General features: G+C 54.1%; 1 protein-coding gene across 1 annotated transcript; it reads right to left on the reverse strand.

The window, feature by feature from the left end:
• Window positions 1–226: 226 nt before the first annotated feature.
• Window positions 227–3,406, reverse strand: LOC125523203 (protein mago nashi homolog 2). The gene is made up of 3 exons (XM_048688253.1): window positions 3,074–3,406; window positions 2,797–2,973; window positions 227–497 (listed from the first exon to the last, which is right to left on the reverse strand). Exons 1-3 carry the CDS (start codon window positions 3,320–3,322, stop codon window positions 432–434), a joined length of 492 nt encoding a protein of 163 aa, XP_048544210.1. The 5' UTR covers window positions 3,323–3,406; the 3' UTR covers window positions 227–431.
• Between the last annotated feature and the right edge of the window lie 16,302 nt (window positions 3,407–19,708).

Consider the following 19,708-nt stretch of genomic DNA (forward strand, 5'->3'; position numbering starts at 1 on the left):
GGATCTCTTTTGTTTGTCAGTTTTGCTAGCACAAGTGCAGAACTCATGATTCATGAAAGGATCGTTACAAATCAAAAGATTTATCCTGATGGAAGCCGTGCATGACCTGATGGGTCAGCAAACTAGTGATGGACAGTCAAGAAGGCAGCAGGAGGCCTTTGTTGATCATAAACAATAAAAGGTGGTAAAAGGTGCTGCTGCACTGATAAAAAAAGAAGAAGGTACGAGACTGCAAAACAAACATGCATATAAATATCAATGGGCACTCGAAGTTTGCACAATCCAACAACCTCAGGTGATGCCAAAAGGGATCACCCACAGTGTTCAACGCATACCAAACCGCACCAGGAGCAACTCATTGCATATTACATAAGTACAGAATTCTCTAACACTCGCAGTACCACAACACAACCGGGAGAACCAAACAGAGCTCAAAGTTGAATAGGCTTGACCTTAAAGTGGAGGTTGATAAGTGAAAACACGAAACATTTAAGATCCTGCAAACAAAAACATCCACAAACGTTAGGAGTAGTTTTCAGTTACAGGCATACAGTATTGTGAAAAAACAAAATACTAGTTATCATCAGAACAGTTTAAACTAATTAGTCCATTTGCCTCGGTGGGGTTAAGAGCAGCAGCTAATTATGTGGTTTTGTGCCCCTCTTTAAACTTTTTAACTATAATGCACGTGCCACTAACAGTTCCTTAATGTGCCTAGGAAATTATTAACACATGGTCGCTCATGACAGTTGTCCACTAAGCAAACCTAACAGAAGACTAAGGATGTAATGATAAATCTAGGCACAGAAGAGTCTGGATATTTTCATTACGTAGAAGAACCAATTTAAGAACAAACATGTTATCTTTTTCCACTAACACACCCCATCACATAGAAGGTTTTCAGTTTTTCAATATGGTATCATACTGTCAACTTGAGATGCAATTAATCACCTAATTCACTAAAAGATAGGTCCCCAAAAATAGTAACATAGAACATGCAACAAACAATAATTTTTCTCCTGTTATTTTTTTTTAGACAGAAGGCTTCTCGGCCCAACTTTATAGAGAAAGCAAATATACTGAAGTTACCAGTTTAGAAATGAAGCACAGAAAACAAAAGAAATTAGCATCATAGCTAGTAATTACAACCCATACTGGGTAACAGATAGGAAAGCGAGCTTTAGAGCAGGTAGCTAACGGCCAGAGGTGACCACCTAACCGACATCAGCCTCGAACAGTTCTTTTAACCATATTATGAACTCAGTCAAGTCTATTATAAGGCGTAAACCGTAAAGAACTTGCAAAATCTCTAAGGGACCCTGATGCATCCATCGATTATACTGATGTATAGCAATATCATGTTTTCTGTGTTTACATCTAGAATAGCCGATCTGCTTTGGAACTCTAAACTGATTGTGTTCAAACTTCAAAACGGCTACTGATATTAGTAACAACCCAAAACCTCCATCATTGTTTCACACTGTCCACACATAGTTTTCAAGATCTCAGGTAGTGAAAGCAGGAGATATATTACAAATGTGTTGATGTTGATTAACAGAGCAACCAAAAAGGCTAACAAAGATGCAGATTATTGACAGTTAATAAGAAACCATACCACGAAATATGCTCGGTAAAACAGCTAGCCCTTTAAGTTCTATAAGCAAACCACATCGTTTCAGATCTTTTAATTGCAAAATTTAAATCTAAATTAAACAACAAAGCAATTTCTATTATCTATCTGTGCTTCATATGTTTAACTGTTCCCAAAAAACCAATATGGTGACAGCCTCACGGAGGCACAACTGAAAGAGGATGGGAAGAATTGATATATCTTGGGTGCTAACGTAGACAAAAAAAGTATATGACCATCCACAGGAAGAGCTGACATTTCCTCAGTGCTAGTGTACACAGAGAAGTATATGGTCATCCAAAACCGAAATCGTTAACTGGCACTGTCACGGACTAGTGGGTTGTATGGCTATCCAGAAACAATATGATATTATGGAGGAACAGTCCACTCTTGTTTCCTTTCTTGTTCGTTTTCTTTTTTGTGTTTGCATATAATTCAGTTTTTTCTTCCTTACACCATATCCCTACAGGTACAGGTTGTGCGAGTGAAAGGTTCAGAATAAGAACAGATGTTGACCTCTTGAAGTCATGTTATATTTGCTGACCTTCTTTTGTTTTGAGTTTTTAGCTTGGTCGCTTGTAAACACTACATACCAAAAGGTGGATGTGATATGGTATATATTGTTTTGCTTCCTTTAGATGTCAGGTATGCTAGGTTCCTATGGGGTATAAAACATTAATCGATCATATTAGCATGTTTTGTAAGAAATTGGTTCTTTCTTGGTTAATAGAGGATGACGAAAAAGGCAACCTGACATCTTGTTAACCATTGACTCGTCATTTATCTCAAAAATCATGAAGACGTGACAATACCGCAATAACCATCTCACAGTCAGTAGATTACTTTGAGCTAATTAAGTTCCATTCTACTATTAAATCAGGTATATTACAAATGAGTTTAGCACAAGGAATACTCAGACTCAGTCACCCATGGGCAAAGCCATAAAAGGTCTAACCAGTTTGTACCAAGCATCAATACCCCTAGACAAACATTGAGTTTCTGCTACCACTAAGGACTCTAGATATGCGACCAAGTGAATAAGACTAATGTTCAGTTAAGCTATATTCCAATAGCAAAGCTCACACCTGACCTAAGCATAGAATCCACATTGCTGACATGGCGCAAATCATGTTAACGTTGATTGGGAAAGAATGTGAATGGATTACCTGGACGAGGTAGTAGAAGATGCGGAGGCCCTCCGGGTCCTTGCTGGTCTGGACGTCAACGAGGGAGCCGATCTTGGAGGTGGTGAAGGAGATGTGCTCGTTGCCCATGACAATCTCGAGCTCCTGCCTGCCGACGCGGTCGGGCTCCGGCCAGTTGCTGTCGTCCTCCTTCATTATCTGCCAATCCCAGCAGAGATTCAACCATCACCGTCGGCACAAAACCCTAACCCTAGGTCTCTGTTCGTGACTAGAAAAAGGAGGAACGCGGGGCACAAACCTCCGAGTCCTGGATGATCCTCCTCGCCTCGCGGAGCACGGAGGGGGAGACGAAGACCTCCTTGCGGATCATGGTGTCGTTCTTGTAGTTGGAGTTGTTGGCGTAGCGGAGCTTGCCGTTGGGGCGGAACTCGAACTCGAGGAACTCGTGCCCGAACTTGCCCTTGTGCCCCACGTAGTACCGCAGGTAGAACGCCGCCCCGCCTGCTTCCTCGCCGGCTCCGTTGCCCGCGCCGCCGACCGCCGCCATGGTTTTCTCTCTCTTCGTGGGGGCGGAGAGGTTGCAGCGCCGCTATGTTCGTGCTCGGCACTTCGTCTGAACCTTGGGACGTTTACTGGACCTCCCCTTTCTGTTTATTCTTTCTTCTTTGGGCCGCCGCCTTCAAATTTGGGCCCGTAGACGGCCTGCAAAAGGCGCGAGTTTGTCTAAAAAAAATTGCACCTCCTTTTTCATTACCCTTCAAACTTTTCGTCAAAAAAACAAATTACCCCTCGAACAAAAAACCAAAGAAAAAATAAACTCATCGCTTTCATTGCTCCTTTCCTTTGTTTTGTGACTCCGTTTGAGCCTATCACAGGCTGCACCTCACTTGCCCACACAGAAGTGCTCCAGATCTTGTCCAGGAGGCTGATGAGAAGGTATTTTTTTCTCTCCTATTTTTTTTCTGTCATATTTTTTCTCTCCTAGTTCTATGATTGCAAGTTAGAAAAAAGAAGTTCCAACTCTTTCACAAGAGATTTCACTGGCCAAGGTACCAATGGTGGGATCAAGCTGCGTCAATTTACCCCCTCAAAAGAAAAAAAAAGTTGCATCAATTTATGCTCGAAGCACGGAGATTACAATCGAAATTGGTAGAGTTGAATTCTTACATTAAAATTTTTTGCATCATTTTATGCTTGAAGCACGGAGATTGCAATCAAAATTGGTAGAGTTGAACTTTTACATTGTACTCCCTCTGTTTCAAATTACTCGTCGTAGAAATGAATGTATCTAGAGTACTAGTCATAAACGGCTGGCGCACCCCGTAAGCATTTTGGCAATCTTACTTTCGAACATTAGTCTGCAAAACATGATGGAGCAACATGGCCTCCAAATTGCAATCAAAGACGAGAGCTTGTTAATAGTGGACATGGCATTCATATCTTGGCATGACAGAAGGCAAAACCAATATATTGGGCATGAAAGTAAACAGAAAAAATCTTTTGATTCCCTCCCATAAACCAAGGATAAGGCTGTGCCCCTTTTTAATAAACCATAGCAAGATTATACTTACGCTTAACTTAATATTGATTAAGAGTAGCTAAGGATGGCTCAATATGGTAACATCATAACTGATTTGTAAACAAAAAATGGTAAGATTTTGACAATAGGACCGCTACTGAAAGGTACGGGCGTATGATGCATTGATAAGCTGCATTAAACTGAGACTACATTGTTCAGTTAGCTCAAAAACAAATCACAGTGAGAGCATATGCGCCTAGAACTGTGCTCAACAACCAATGGAGGGAGACCGAGGGGCTTCAACCCTAGCCGCCGGGTCACCACTCCTTCCTCTCCCTCCCCTTCGTCCCTCCCCCCTCCCCCCCCCTCCCTCCCCCGGTGCGGGCGACCGAGGGGCTCCAACCCTAGCCACCGGGTCATCGCTCCTTCCTCTCCCTTCCCTCCGTCGCCGCCGGTGGTCGGCGCCGGGCATAGCCTGTGCGGTGCGACGGCGGCGGCGGAGGCACTCCTCCCTCTCACGGGTCATAGGGTGACACGGGGCATCCTGGCTCGAGGATGTGACCCCGTTTCTAGACTGCGGCGGCGCCGATCTGGTTCATGACGGCCCAGATCTGGACTACGGCGGTGTGGCGGCCAGCCGGCGTCCTAACGGCGGCTGTGGTGGCAGTGTTGGCGACGGCGATGGTTGTGGCGCGGCGGCGTCGGAGGCGGCGCGGGCTACGGGCCCGGCGGCCTGCCTTGTTAGGGCGGCGGCAGCGGCGCGCCATCTGCCTTTGGATCGGCGGCGGCGGTGTGGAAGGCTTGGTGGTCACGTCAGCGGCACCTCCGGTTAGATCTGTTCTGACCGGTGCAGCCGGCGGTGGTGGTCATCTCTTCCGTTAGAGGTGGCCAGCCTGCGGCTGGGTGGTCGGATCTTGAGATTCGCCATCTAGTCCCGGCTACGAGTCGAGGAGACATAGTTGCCGGTGAAAACCGAGCCGTTGACGGACGATGGAGATGTTTTGCGCCATTACCTTGATGAAGGCATCGTCGTGTAACCGTTGTCAACCCACTCGTGCTACTTCGGGGGAAACCCTAGGATCTGGTCTTTCAGATCGGACGGTAGCGGTACTACGGTGCCGTTTCTCTCTTGGGAGCATCGTTTGTGGAGCAGCGCTGGAAGACAGAGGCAGGAGGTGGAGCGGCTTCGTCTTGCACGGAGCTTCGATGGAGCTGTCAAGTCATGCCTGACCGACAGGTGCTACGCTGAGTCATACCTGGTTGATAGGTGCTACTTACGACGGATCTTTCAGAGTCTTCGCGTCTGGACGGATGAGCGCAGGGCGGTGGCGCTGTTGGGCGCCATGGTGGCGTCGACGGATGTCTAGAATGGCAAGGATGATGCGGATCTCTCTTCTGAAGATGGGTCAGTGGTCCGATGATGATGGCGGCTTCTAAAACGTATGCATGTGGTGTGCGGTTTAGGTAGGCTGCACCGGCTACTGGTCCCGGTACATTATGTGGATGAATCGGCGACGCCACCGGTTTTAGATATGAGGAGTGAGAGCATTCCATATTATCAAGTTTATAGGTGTGAGTGGTGGCTTCGGATGAATTGATGTATGTTTTTATCAGACCTTTATAGAATAATTAATAAAGATGACTGCATGCATCGATTGATGCAGAGGCAACAGGTTTAACCTCCTTTTCTAAAAAAAATCAACCAATGAAGCAGACTACCTACACCTTTTTTGTGTGGAAATCCCACCCTTTTCCTTCAGAAAATACATACCCAAGGAAGAGAAGAATTTAATAGTTGGGTCCTATGTGATAGGACTCACCCATAAATATATCATTTGCCAATATGTGTCAGAGGTGCCTACAAAATAGTTGGTCAAAGCAATTCAAGAGTAGCGCGGAAACATACAGAGAGGTTGATGATTATAGACTGAAGTCCAGGAGCTGTAAGATTGTTCTTGAGAGATGCCTCTTGACTTGCGATCTCTGACGGACGGTGTCATCTCTTTGTTTGTTTCGAAGTTATAAGACAGAGTACATAGAGAGATCCTTGGAGATTCGATTGATACTAACAAATTTAGTGGGCAACGCAGTCGAACAAAGCAGCCCCATATATGTTTTGTCAAAGATTAAAATATTCACTGTTTATATACAACATCAAATGGTTAGAGCCTAACGGGCCGATCCAAATGGACGTCGATTTCGTCCGCTTTTTGTCCGTTTGGGTCGGCCAGACGGACATGGATGCCCGCTTCCGCATTTGGGTCGGCACCTGCGCCCAACGCTGGCCTGCGACCCATTTAGACGGCGCTAAAAAAATGAACACATGCATATTTAGAAAAAGAGAAACTACATTAATTAAACATTAAAGCCGGCCACGAAGGCCGGCGAGAGTCCACGCGTCCACATTTGCATTTAAAAAAATTAAAAACAACCTAAACTACGAGGCGGCGCGCTGCCCTAGGCGTCGTCGTCGTCCTCGGGGTCCGTGAGGTCGATGAGCGTCGGCGCCGGCCCGGCCCAGACGAACGCCGTGTTCCAGAGCGCTGCCATGTCGGGCTGTGCCGGCGCAGGCAGTGCCGGAGCGGGGGGGCTGTGCGGCCACCTGTGCAGCCGCGGCCTGGCGCGCCTCCTCCTCGGCCTCGCGCGCCTCCTCCTCGAGGTCGCGCTCGAGCATCCCCTCGTACTCGCCTTGCCGGCGCTCCTCTGCCAGCCGGCGCTGACGCCACATCTCGAGGTAGGCCTGCTCCTGCACCGGCGTCGCCCCCAGCCAGACCGTGGCGCGGACACACACTCGCGCACCACTTTATTCCAGGAGAAGCGTGCGATGGGCTCGGGCTCGGGCTCCGGCTGCGGCTGCGGCTCCGGCTTGATGGGGGACGGCGGGGCCACTGGCGGCACCATGCTGTCGCCCGCCGCGGAGAGGGCAAGGGCCTGCGCCATTGCCGCCTTGTAGCGGGCCTCCTCTTCCGCCTCCGCCACCTCCGTCGCCTCCGCTCTGCGCCGTTCGTCCTCTTCGCTCTCACGGTAGACGGCCGCAAGGGCCGCCTGGTCCTCCTCGCGGACGACCAGCGGCGTTGGCCTCCGGTCGACCTCGTGCACGCCCCGGCGCCTCGCCTCCTCGTGCTCGAAGGCGAACCACCTCGCCCAGTTGGGCGAGTCGGTTGCGTAGGCGGAGTCGCGGCGCTGCTCCGTCGTCAGCAACGCCCGGCGGCGCCGCACCTCCTCCGCGTGAGCACGAGCCGACCGCGGCGCCGCCGGCACTGGGATCCTATCTGGATCCAGATGCCAGTCGTGCGACAGCGTCACATCGGGATACGACAGCGGCTGGCGGTTCTGTCAGTGCCACTCCGTCTAGTGCACTGGCACGTTGACGCGCTGCCTCTGCCGGCGAGGCGCCGGCGGGGGTGGGAGAAACTCAGAGGGGAAAGGGGTGGCGGGGGACTTACCCTTGGCCTTGCTGCCGCTGGCGCCGGAGAAGAGGCCCATCGTCGCTGTGGTTGCGGTGGCTAGGGTTTTCCGGCGACGAGGGAGTAAGGGTGGGCAGATGGGGGCGACGAGTTTGGATGAGAACAGCCCTGCAGCACGGTCGGCTTAAAAAAGGACGAGCGCCGTCGCTGACGCGTGGGCCCGTCATTATAAATTAAGCTGACCGCGTGGGCAGCGGGTAGTTGGACGGCTGCCATGTGGGGACGCGGCGGACAGCGAGAAGGCGCGCGAAGCGTCCGTTCGGCGTCCGTGCCGACGCATTTGGTGCGCAAATTTGGACCGTAAATGCGTCAGCGTGGACGCGACGCAGACGTGATTTAGGTTTGGATCGGCGCGTTGGGCCGCCACTTTTGTCCGCGCCGATCCAAACGGACGCAGACAGACGAAATAGGTCGGTCCTTTAAAGTTGCTCTTAGCGATTTTTTATTATAGTGAGCTTGCATGTACAGTTGTGTGATGTAGAATACATCAGATAGTAATTAGTTTTTTTAGGGAACAGATAGTAATTAGTTGGTTTCACTACTTAGCTTGAATCCTATCATTAACATATCTCCTCTTAATACTATTTTGTCGGACGCACAAAAAGTCCGCTCTAGCCAGCCTCCTACTCTCGCCGCAGGCCACTTGTAAGTGCATCTAGTGCCACCCCTAGTTGGTTTTGGAGTATTGACGGCAAACCTAGTTGAGGGACTAATGTGTTTGTGAGAATTGCAGGAAAACACAGGTAGAAGTCCCTCATTGATTCGGTTTTGCTACCAGAGATGACCCCTAAAAATGTACGAAGACATTGAAGACAATGGTGGTTTATGAAGATATTCATATTGAAGACAATGATAGGAGAAGACTCCCTATGAAGTTTTTGGAACTCGAAGACCTAGATCCTTCGTAGTTTTATTTCATTCATGTTGTGTCATAGGAACCACCGTACTGTTAAGTGGGGTCAAAGAGAACCAGTCAGAATGACTGAAGTGATGCCTAATTCAAATCCTATGTCTTCGAGCGAAGACTTTGAGAGAAAATCTTGTCCAGAGTCAGACAAGTCAGCTTTACTTGTAGCCCAAGTAAAGTTGTCGTGTGAGTTCAAAATTCGACCGTTGGTACACGTGTCAGTTCCTTAGTGACCCAGGGTCATTTCGGACAGATCAGGTCGGGTTGCCAAGTGGCTATAAATAGTTCACCCCCACAACCATAAACGGTTGGCTGCTCAGATTTCAGTGCACGGCTTTTGTCGTTTAAGAGCAACCCACCTCGAAGCCTTTGAAAGAAAAATTCCCAGTGAGGAGAAAAGCCCTAACCACCCAGAGCCAGAGCAAATTGGGCATCACTTAAGTCTTCGTGTCTGTGTGATCTGAAGACTTATTACACTTGAGGACTGTGCATCCTCCAGACGGTTAGGCGTCGCGTTCAGAGCATCCAAGAGAAATTGTGGATTGCCAGTGAACGAAGTCTGTGAAGGTTTGGGAGCCTACCTTGAAGACTTACCTGAGTGATTGGGCGAGGTCTGTGTGACCTTAGCTCAAGGAGAAAACGGTGAGGACTGGGTGTCTTGGACTAAGTGTCCTTGACTGGGTGTCCGGGACTGTGTGTCCTTTGGTTTAAATACCTAGCCGCTCCAACCAGACGTACAGTTGTCACAGCAACTGGAACTGGTCAAACAAATCATTGTCTTCAACGCATCGCTGGTTTCATCTTCACTTCCTCTCACTTACAGTTATTCATTGTGAAGCCATTGCATGCTTGCTTTATCTTTTGTCTTCACAACATGAATGTATGATTTGTTTGGCTTCATAACTTCTTCCTACCTGATCCTTATTACACTGAAGCTTTTGTCACTGCGCTTTCACTTTATTGAATACTTGACCATGGCTTGCCTAGTGTAATCTAACTTCCGCTGTATAGTAATAGGCATAATCTTCACTGTTTGTCTTCATAACTCTCACTTTTGAAGACTTTCATAAAAATCGCCTATTCACCCCCCTCTAGTCGATATAACGCACTTTCACCACTCCGGCCCCGGCGACCACTACCCTAGCCGCGCCGTTGACCGCTCCGGTCGCGGCGGCCACCCGCTGCCCTTTCCATGGCCACGCCTTCCCCGTCTAGCGGCCGTCCCCGCGCGTTGCGGTGGCTGGAGTCCAGCCCCTCCTCCGCGGGCGCCAGCTCCTCCCGCCGTCCGCCGCACCCCTCCCGCGCGGCGCCCTGCCCCCTCCCCCGCTCTGCCTCCCCTCCTGCGGCGCCCTCTCCTCTTGCCGCGCTGGCCCATCATGCGCCAGTTGCGGGCCTGCGCTCCAAGGTGAGCCGGGTCGGCGGCACTGCTTCTCCCCCTGCGGAAGGCGGCTGGGAGTTGCCGCGTTCCAGCAAGCGACGGCTGGCCCGGCTTCGCCGTCGCCCCCGGCCCCGTCGTGCCGGTCCGCGGCTGCCGCCCTCTGGTGAATGTCCCAGGTGCTTGGATCCCGCCCCTGACCACCGTCCTTCCGAATGCCGCTGCGATGTTCGTTGCCGTCGGTGCCGCTTCTTCGGGCACATCACCCGGCAATGTGACCGCCCGCGCTCTCCCGCCTCTTCCTCTGGCGCCCCGCCGGCCAAGCGTCGTCGTGGCAACGTGGTTGCGTGCCCTGGGCCTGCGTCTTCCAGGTCCGGCTCCGCCACGCCGACGGCCTCCGGCGCCTCCACTCCCGCTGGATCTCCCCGCTCCTTGACGGCGGCCCCAACTGCCTCCGAGTCGCGGCCGCCTTCCGCGCCCTCTCCTCCCGCCCCAGCCACCTCGACGGCCTCCTCGGCCTCCCCCGCCTCGTCAATGACGGGCCACCCATCCCTGCGGCCTGTTGCTACGGTATGCTATCTGCCGTGTTCTCCGGCGCTAGCGGCCGCGGAGCTGGCCTTGGAGCAGCGTGCCCTCGTGGACACTGTGGCGGGCACGCGAACCGGCATCCTTGGCGCCAAGATTCTGGCTTTCCTCCGAGAGCGCTTTCAGCTGGCGGAGGGCGCGCTGTCCGTGCATCCGCGCGGCGACGGCGAGTTCCTCCTCCGATTCCGCTCCGTCGGTGACCGCGCGCGGTTTGCTGCTGGGAACGCTTGGGCTGGTCGTTTCCGCCTATTGATCCATCCTTGGAGCCGGCTGGCCGATGGTGAGCCGGTCACGGCGCGTTTCCTTGTCAACATTGACTTGATGGGCGTTCCCGACCATGCCTGGTGCCGTGAGTCTGCCGAGACGCTGCTCTCGCCATTCTGCGACATCATCGACCTGGCGCCGGAGACGGAGACCATGGTGGGCATGGCGGTCTTTCGCCTCTCCGCTTGGACCCTGAACCCCGACACCATCCCTCGCCTCTCCGAGCTGCTGTTGCCGGTGCCGGACGGTGCCCTGGTGAACGTCGACCCCAATATGGTGATGCACTTTGGGCACCCCCTCATGCGTTTCCGGTCTCCATCCATGTCTCCAGCACGGAGGACTACCGCCTCCCTGCGACGCCATCCCCGTCTCCGCCCCACGACGACGATGGTGTGTTCGGGCCCCCATCGCCGCCTGTTCCGCCACCTTACCCGCGGCGTCATGAGTTCCCTCCACGCTCCGACTGCCCCGGGGTCGCCCCAGCCGGCCGTGGTGCCACCGGCGGTTCCCGTCGCTCTCGCTCTCGCTCTCGCCGTCACGCCTCGCTGCCTGCTCGCGACTGGGCTGGCCTCCTCGGGCCCCACCCCTCTGCACTTTCTGGACGGGCGGGCCTGCCCGTGCTCAGCCGCATGATGTTCCCTCCCCTGCTGGTGTCGGTGCGTCGACGCGCGAGGACCAGTCGCTTGCCACCGCATTGGTGGTTTCCCCCTTGGTGGCCCCGCCCCAACGTTCACCCGTCCACTCCCCAGCGGCGGCCGAGCCATTCAAGGCGGCCCCCGAGAGCTCGTGCGAGCCCAGCGTTGGGTGCTTGCCTTCCTCGGATCACTCTGTGGTGGCCCCACCTCGGGGTCAGATGTCGCAGGGCACGCTGCTGTCGATCTTCCCACCCTATCCGCTGGCGCCCTGCAGCCCGTGCTGCTCCCTACTGCCCAGCAGCGGGTAGAGATTCCCCCGACGGCCTGCACCTCTCCTGTCGCGCCCCCACCTGCAACCCTTGCCACGGGTCCAGGGCCAGCCTTGGGTACCGCGGTCAACCATGGGTGCCCCACCGTCCCATCGCCTCGCGAGACGGGCCCCTCCAGCAATCCTGGGCAGGATTCCTCACTCGCTCCCTCTATGACACATGGCGGCCCGGAAGCAGTTCAGCCCATGTAGCTCGCTCCCCCGGCGACACCTGGCGACTCGCTGAAGGAAATATGCCCTAGAGGCAATAATAAAGTTATTATTTATTTCCTTATAATCATGATAAATGTTTATTATTCATGCTAGAATTGTATTAACTGGAAACATAATACATGTGTGAATACATAGACAAACAAAGTGTCACTAGTATGCCTCTACTTGACTAGCTCGTTAATCAAAGATGGTTATGTTTCCTGACCATGAACAATGAGTTGTTATTTGATTAACGAGGTCACATCATTAGTTGAATGATCTGATTGACATGACCCATTCCATTAGCTTAGCACCTGATTGTTTAGTATGTTGCTATTGCTTTCTTCATGACTTATACATGTTCCTATGACTATGAGATTATGCAACTCCCGTTTACCGGAGGAACACTTTGGGTGCTACCAAACGTCACAACGTAACTGGGTGATTATAAAGGAGCATTAAAGGTGTCTCCAAAGGTAGATGTTGGGTTGGCGTATTTCGAGATTAGGATTTGTCACTCCGATTGTCGGAGAGGTATCTCTGGGCCCTCTCGGTAATACACATCACATAAGCCTTGCAAGCATTACAACTAATATGTTAGGTGTGAGATGACGTATTACGGAACGAGTAAAGAGACTTGCCGGTAACGAGATTGAACTAGGTATTGGATACCGACGATCGAATCTCGGGCAAGTAACATACCGATGACAAAGGGAACAACGTATGTTGTTATGCGGTCTGACCGATAAAGATCTTCGTAGAATATGTAGGAGCCAATATGGGCATCCAGGTCCCGCTATTGGTTATTGACCGGAGACGTGTCTCGGTCATGTCTACATCGTTCTCGAACCCGTAGGGTCCGCACGCTTAAGGTTATGATGACAGTGATATTATGAGTTTATGCATTTTGATGTACCGAGGGTTGTTCGGAGTCCCGGATGTGATCACGGACATGACGAGGAGTCTCGAAATGGTCGAGACGTAAAGATTGATATATTGGAAGCCTATATTTGGATATCGGAAGTGTTCCGGGTGAAATCGGGATTTTACCGGAGTACTGGGAGGTTACCGGACCCCCCCGGGAATCATATGGGCCTTAGTGGGCCTTAGTGGAAAGGTGAAAGGGCTGCCCATAAGGGCTGCGCGCCTCCCCCCCTCCCCTAGTCCTATTAGGACTAGGAGAGGTGGCCGGCCACCCCTCTCCCTCTTTCCCCCTTGGGAATCCTAGTTGGAATAGGATTGGGGGGGAGTCCTACTCCCGGTAGGAGTAGGACTCCTCCTGCGCCCTCCTCCTGGCCGGTGCACCTCTCCCCCTTGGCTCCTTTATATACGGAGGCAGGGGGCACCTCTAGACACACAAGTTGATCCATGTGATCTATTCCTTAGCCGTGTGCGGTGCCCCCTGCCACCATATTCCTCGATAATACTGTAGCGGAGTTTAGGCGAAGCCCTGCTGCTGTAGTTCATCAAGATCGTCACCACGCCGTCGTGCTGACGGAACTCTTCCCCGACACTTTGCTGGATCGGAGTCCGGGGATCGTCATCGAGCTGAACGTGTGCTCGAACTCGGAGGTGCCGTAGTTTCGGTGCTTGATCGGTTGGATCGTGAAGACGTACGACTACTTCCTCTACGTCATGTCAGCGCTTCCGCAGTCGGTCTGCGTTGGGTACGTAGACAACACTCTCCCCTCTCGTTGCTATGCATCACATGATCTTGCGTGTGCGTAGGAAATTTTTTGAAATTACTACGTTCCCCAACACTCGCTAGCAGTCCAGCTCATGCAGCCCATGCATGATGCTGCCCACGTACCGGACGTAGCCCCTGCTACCCCAGCCGCCACGCTGTGTGCTATACAAGGCTACCTCCAATCCGTCCAACGGGACATGGCTCCTCTCGTCCACCCGACGCCCAGGCGTCGTCGTCGTGAGATCCCGCCCAATTTCACCCCCCGCAGAAGCGACCGCATCGCTAAGGCAGACCGGGGCCTTGACTCGGAGATGAAGGCCAAGAGGGTCCTCCTGCTGCGCCTGGGGCTGCTGAAGCAGGACGAACCAGTCGACGTCGTCGCTCTTGATCGCTACGCCAGGCTGTTTGAGGAGTCGCTCGCCCTGGATGTGATTCGTGCCTTCGCGGATTTCTATGGCTGGGACGTACCGCCTGTCGCTTGTGCCTCGGCCCCGCCCTCCTCGCCTACCGTCCTGGCGGCCTAGGCTCCTCCTCTTCCTTGCGCCCCCTCCGTGCCCGGTCACCTCCATATTTATGGATTGTAAACCTAAGATTCTATTTTGGAACGTGCGCGGCCTCAACTCCGGCGCCAAACGCACGGCCGTCCGTAGTGTTATCTCCTCGGATCTTCCGGCCATCGTCTGCCTTCAAGAGACCAAGCTCGACGTCGTCACCCCCATCCTGGTCTCAGAAACGCTCGGCCCCTCCTTCGACGCCTTCTACTCTCTGCCCGCGATTGGCTCAAGTGGTGGTATCCTTCTGGCTTGGCGCTCATCCGAGCTTGCCATCTCTAACCCGACCATCGGTGCGCACCACATTACCGCGGTGGTTTCTTCTCTCGCGGGCGGGCATCCTTTCTGGCTCACCGGGGTGTATGGGCCGCAAAGCGAGGCCGACAAGATGTCCTTTCTTCAGGACCTGCAGGACATGCGTGCCTCGAGTGTCGGCCCATGGATCCTTGGTGGTGACTTCAACTTGATTGCCGCGGCCGCGGACAATAACAACTCTCGCCTAAACCTGCGTCTCATCCGGCACTTCCGCCGTTTCATGGCTGACATGGAGCTCAGGGACATGTACCTTCATGGTAGGCGGTATACCTGGTCCAACGAGCGCGAAAATCCTATGTTGGTTCGTATCGACAGAGTCCTCTGCACCACATCCTAGGAGTCCGCATTCCCAAGATGCCTTCTCCATTGATTGTCTTTCGCGGCCTCAGACCATTGCCCTCTCATGCTGGACTGCACCCCGTGTTCTCCGGGTGTGCGCCGCTTTCACTTTGAAAAGTTCTGGCCCCAGTTGCCTGGGTTTATGCAAGTGGTCTCCGACGCCTGGTCCAGCGCCCCGCCTGACCCCGACCCGTTTCGTCGAATCTTCGACCATCTGAGGATAACCGCTGGCCGCCTTCAGAGTTGGAGCGCCAAGACCATCGGCAGTGTTTCCTTGCAGCTTATGGTCGCTCGTGAGCTCATTGCTCGGCTCGATGCGGCGCAGGACTGCGGGCCTCTTTCCAATCAGGAGTTTTGGCTGCGTCGATGTCTCAAACATGCATACTTGGGCCTTGCATCCCTCGAGCGGTCCATCTTAAGGTAGCGGGTGCGGTTGGCCTGGTTGCGTAATGGCAAAGCATCCTCCGCTTTCTTGCGCATACAGGCATCCCACCGGAAGCAACGTACCCGCATCCTTTCCCTTCGCCACGGCGACGCCACCATCTCGGGGGAGCGGGACATGGCCGAGGCGGCCTTCCACCACTTTGCGGCGATCATCGGCACCATGGACACGCGCGCTCACTCTTTGGATCTTGATGCCATCGACCCTAGGGTCTTCGACCTCTCGTCCCTGGACCAGCCCTTTATCGAAGACGAGGTCTGGGGTGCCGTTAAGAAGCTGCCTACCGGCAAATCTCCTGGCCCTGATGGCTTCGCGGCCGAGTTCCTTCGCTCCTGCTGGGCGGTCGTGAAGGACGACTTTATGGACGCCTTTGCCAAGCTCTACCGTATGGACGACCGAGGTTTTCAATGCCTCAACGAGGCATTTGTCACTTTGCTTCCCAAGCGAGCGGACGCCACCTCTCTTGGCGACTATCGACCGATCAGTCTCATCCATCTCGTGGCCAAGCTTGTCGCGAAGGTCCTCTCTCTCCGGCTAGCCCCGAGGCTCAACGAGCTTGTCTCCCCTAGCCAAAGCGCCTTCATCTCCGGTCGTAGCATCCACGACAACTTCATGCTCGTGCAGCAAACGGCAAGATTCCTTCATCGATCAAAGGCTAGCAGGGTTCTTCTCAAGCTCGATATTGCCCGCGCGTTCGACGCCGTCTCCTAGCCATTCCTCCTTGAGGTCATGCGTCACCTGGGCTTTGGCACGCGCTGGTGTGAATGGATTTCGATCCTTTTGTCCACCGCTTCGACGCGCGTCCTCCTAAACGGCGTCTCAGGCCCCCATATCCACCACGCAAAGGGGCTTCGGCAGGGCGACCCCGTGTCCCCCATGCTCTTCACCCTGGTCATCGACGTGCTGAACTCGCTTATGCTTCATGCCACGACGACCGGCCTCCTCAGACGGCTTAGCCCCAGACTCGCCGCCCCTAGCATTTCTCTCTACGCCGATGACGTTGCTATCTTCTGTCACCCGAGCATGGACCAGCTACTCGCAATCAGAGCCATCCTTCAGGTCTTCGGGCATGCTTCCGGGCTCCACACCAACTTTGCCAAGTGCTCTGCTGCACCCATCCACTGCACCGACACCGAGACGTCTGATGTGGCGGCCGCCTTGTCCTGTCCCTTGGCGCAATTTCCTTTGCCCTACCTCGGACTCCCTTTGTCCGTGCGCAAGGTGCCTTCGTCTGCTCTACAGCCCCTGCTGGACCACATGGTCAAGAAGTTCTCCTCCTGGCGCGCCTCCATGCTTTCGAGGGGTGAGCGGCTCGCCCTTGTCCGCCACGTCCTCACCGCGATGCCTACCCACATGCTCATGGCAATGGTGATCTGCAAGCCTGTGCTCAAACGCATCAACCGCATCATCCGAGACTTCCTATGGCACGGTCGCCGCGACGCCAACGGTGGCCATTGTCTGGTCAATTGGCAGCGGGTGTGTAGACCGCTCGAGTATGGAGGCCTCGGCGTCCTAGATCTGCATCGCTTCGGTATAGCGCTCCGAACGCGCCGGCAGTGGCTTCAGCGCACCGATCCCTCCCGCCCGTGGATTCACCTTCAACTTCCTGACGATCCAAAGGCCCGCGCCATATTTCGCGCATCCACATACTGGAGCCTTGGGGATGGTCACTCCTGCCTCTTCTGGAAGACCGCTGGCTTGACGACCAATCTGTCGCGGATGTTGCGCCCCATCTCGTCTCGCTTGTGCCCCAAAGGCGTCGCCGGACCTGCACGGTGGCCGACAGACTTGCCGAGCGAGCCTGGATCAGGCACATCCAGGCGACTCTAACGCTGCTTGCCACAACCAAGTTCGTCGAGCTTTGGCGCCGCCTGCAGTCTCTCGCGCTCTCCGACCAGCCGGACCGTCTCCGCTGGCGCTGGACTGACAGCGGGATTTACTCAGCCAAATCTTGCTACAGGGCCCTATTCGCTGGTTCCATGCACGCTCCGCACTGGAGGCTCACCTGGCGGAGCTGGGCGCCCTTGCGGGTGAAGTTCTTCGCCTGGCTTGCCCTCCAAGACAGATGCTGGACGGCGGCTCGTTTAGCTCGACATGGTCTCCCGCATCAAGCCGCGTGCCTCTTCTGTGACCAGGCGATGGAGACTATGGAACACATCTTAGTTGGTTGCCCTTTCTCGCGTCAGGTTTGGCATGCCTGCTTCACTTGGTGCTACCCTCAGGCCCCTGCACCAACTCCCAATGTCCGCTTCTTGGACTGGTGGCACGATACGACATCCGCGGCATCGACAGCGAATCGCAAGGGGATCGCCTCGCTCATACTCCTCGTTGCATGGCTCATCTGGAAACACCGAAACTCCTGCGTCTTCGGCGGCACCCCCCTCCGCCTCTCAACTTCTCCACGACATCAAGGAGGAAGCAAGCTCCTAGGCCAAGGCGGGGGCCAATGGCCTCGCCGCCATCACATCGTAGCCGCCTGTGAGCGTTTGGGGCTGAGCAAACCCTTTTTCCCTCATGCTCGCACTAGGATCTTCGCCCATCTTGTGTATGTAGTATCCTAGCCCCCCCACTCATGTAACTCTACTATCCTTCCTTTTAATGAATGATACGCAAGCTTTGCGTATTCGCGAAAAAACTATTTTGTCTTTCTCAATGGAATGGAGTATTACTTATGATTAATATTACATCAGTGCTTTGCTTCAGATTGTTGAAATTTAGCTTGTAATGGCAAGATAGTTGCCATGTTGCCAAATCTAGCATGCTTTCGCGCAGACACCGGCCCAATAATATTTCTTCCATTAGACTTGGATCAGCTACATCACCACAAAATTCCAAGACCATATCAAGAACTGATGTACTGACAACCACTAAATCACTTTGATTTCTGTAACAAAGGAATCACTTCAATACAAACTAGCAACAAATTTGTATTTGTGCCCGCACAAGGATTTGAGACAAACCTAGAGCTCTAACAATAATCTTGTGATATGATAACAAAAGGCCTTGAGCACATGGCAGGCGGTCACTTGGAGCTGCGACCGGGCGATAGGACAGGCGACAACCACGCGACTACGTCGGCGGCCACTCCGGCCACGGCGGCCACCAGCGCGGCCGGCCAGCCCGCCGTCATGGGCTCGGCCTGCCACCCCTCTCCTTCCTCTTGGGCGGGCAGCCCCGCAGTTGCGGGGGTCTCGGCGGGCTCCATCGCAATCGGCGCCACGGTGGGTGCCCCTCGGGATATCTCCGCCGCCAGCGCCGGGGACATCCGCGGGGGCGTCCTGCTCCGCGGCGGTTTCCTCGCTTCCTCCACCCCGGCTGTGCTGGGGGGAACAGCCGTCGGCCCTCCCCTCCGCTCGCCCGGCGAGGCGCTTCTCGAATACTCGCTTTCAGTCTTCTCCTCTCCGGTATGTTTACCCCTTTCCGCCGCCCTCTCCTCACCTACCATGGTTTGGCTCGAGGTCCTGCTACCAGCGCCTCCGCCGCCGTCCTCCGCTGTCGTAGCCATGCTCAATGGTTGGATTGGCACGCCCTTTGCTTACCCTTTAATTGTTCAGTTTAGCGACTGCTTATTTTCTCTTTTACCATTGCTAATCGTAACATTGCTAGTTTCATTCTATTGCTCGTGGGGATTAACTACAAGGGTTTAGTTGTCTGGCTAATCCTCCCCCTGTTGGACTGCCTCAGCCTCGTCTTTTTGCTGTCCACACTTCTCTCCCCCATGCTCCTGAAACCCGGGCCTGTCAACCCCTGTCGTCATCCCCCTCTGATGCGACTTGGAGCGTCGACTGTGTTGCTGCCCCCCGTGCGAATCCGTACCTGCCCTATCCTGACGCGGGCCTGGCAACTCCAGACGCACCCTCCTCATCGCGACCCTGCCCATCTCCTGTAGCGTGGTCCGTGACAATTGCTTGGAAGATTGCCCCCTCCACCTGTGCCGCCACGTAGCTCGTCTGGCTTCGCTGGCACCCGCGCGGCATCTCGGCCTCCCATTTTGGACGTTTCAGCCACTGGTATCCTGGCTCTCCTTTTTGGCCCGTTGCAACTGGCCCAACTGGCTTGCCGCTCCATGCCATCGCTGACCGCAGGGCGCATGCATGGTCCTCTGTGTTCGGCCAAACCGAGGCGCCCTGGCTTCCCTCCGCAGGCGGCGACCCATGCTTGATGCCTCTGCCCCTGGGATCCTGTCGCGGCCTCCGGGCCCACTCCCGTGGTCAACTTCTCCCCATCGTCAGCCTGAGGTACACGACAGCCCACCTTCTATCCGGCCGCAGACCACGGGATGTGACAACGGCGAGGCCGAGGCCGGTTGCCTGACGTCGCCTCGACT

This window comes from Triticum urartu, chromosome 7 (genome assembly GCF_003073215.2).
Source record: "Triticum urartu cultivar G1812 chromosome 7, Tu2.1, whole genome shotgun sequence".
Classification (NCBI taxonomy): domain Eukaryota; kingdom Viridiplantae; phylum Streptophyta; class Magnoliopsida; order Poales; family Poaceae; genus Triticum; species Triticum urartu.

Coding starts and splice junctions, on each gene's coding strand:
- LOC125523203 (XM_048688253.1), bottom strand. CDS start 3,322: ATGGCGGCGGTCGGCGGCGCGGGCAACGGAGCCGGCGAGGAAGCAGGC. Junction 2,974..3,073: donor GGATCATCCAGGACTCGGAG/GTTTGTGCCCCG, acceptor TGGGATTGGCAG/ATAATGAAGGAGGACGACAG. Junction 498..2,796: donor TCTTCTACTACCTCGTCCAG/GTAATCCATTCA, acceptor TTTTGTTTGCAG/GATCTTAAATGTTTCGTGTT.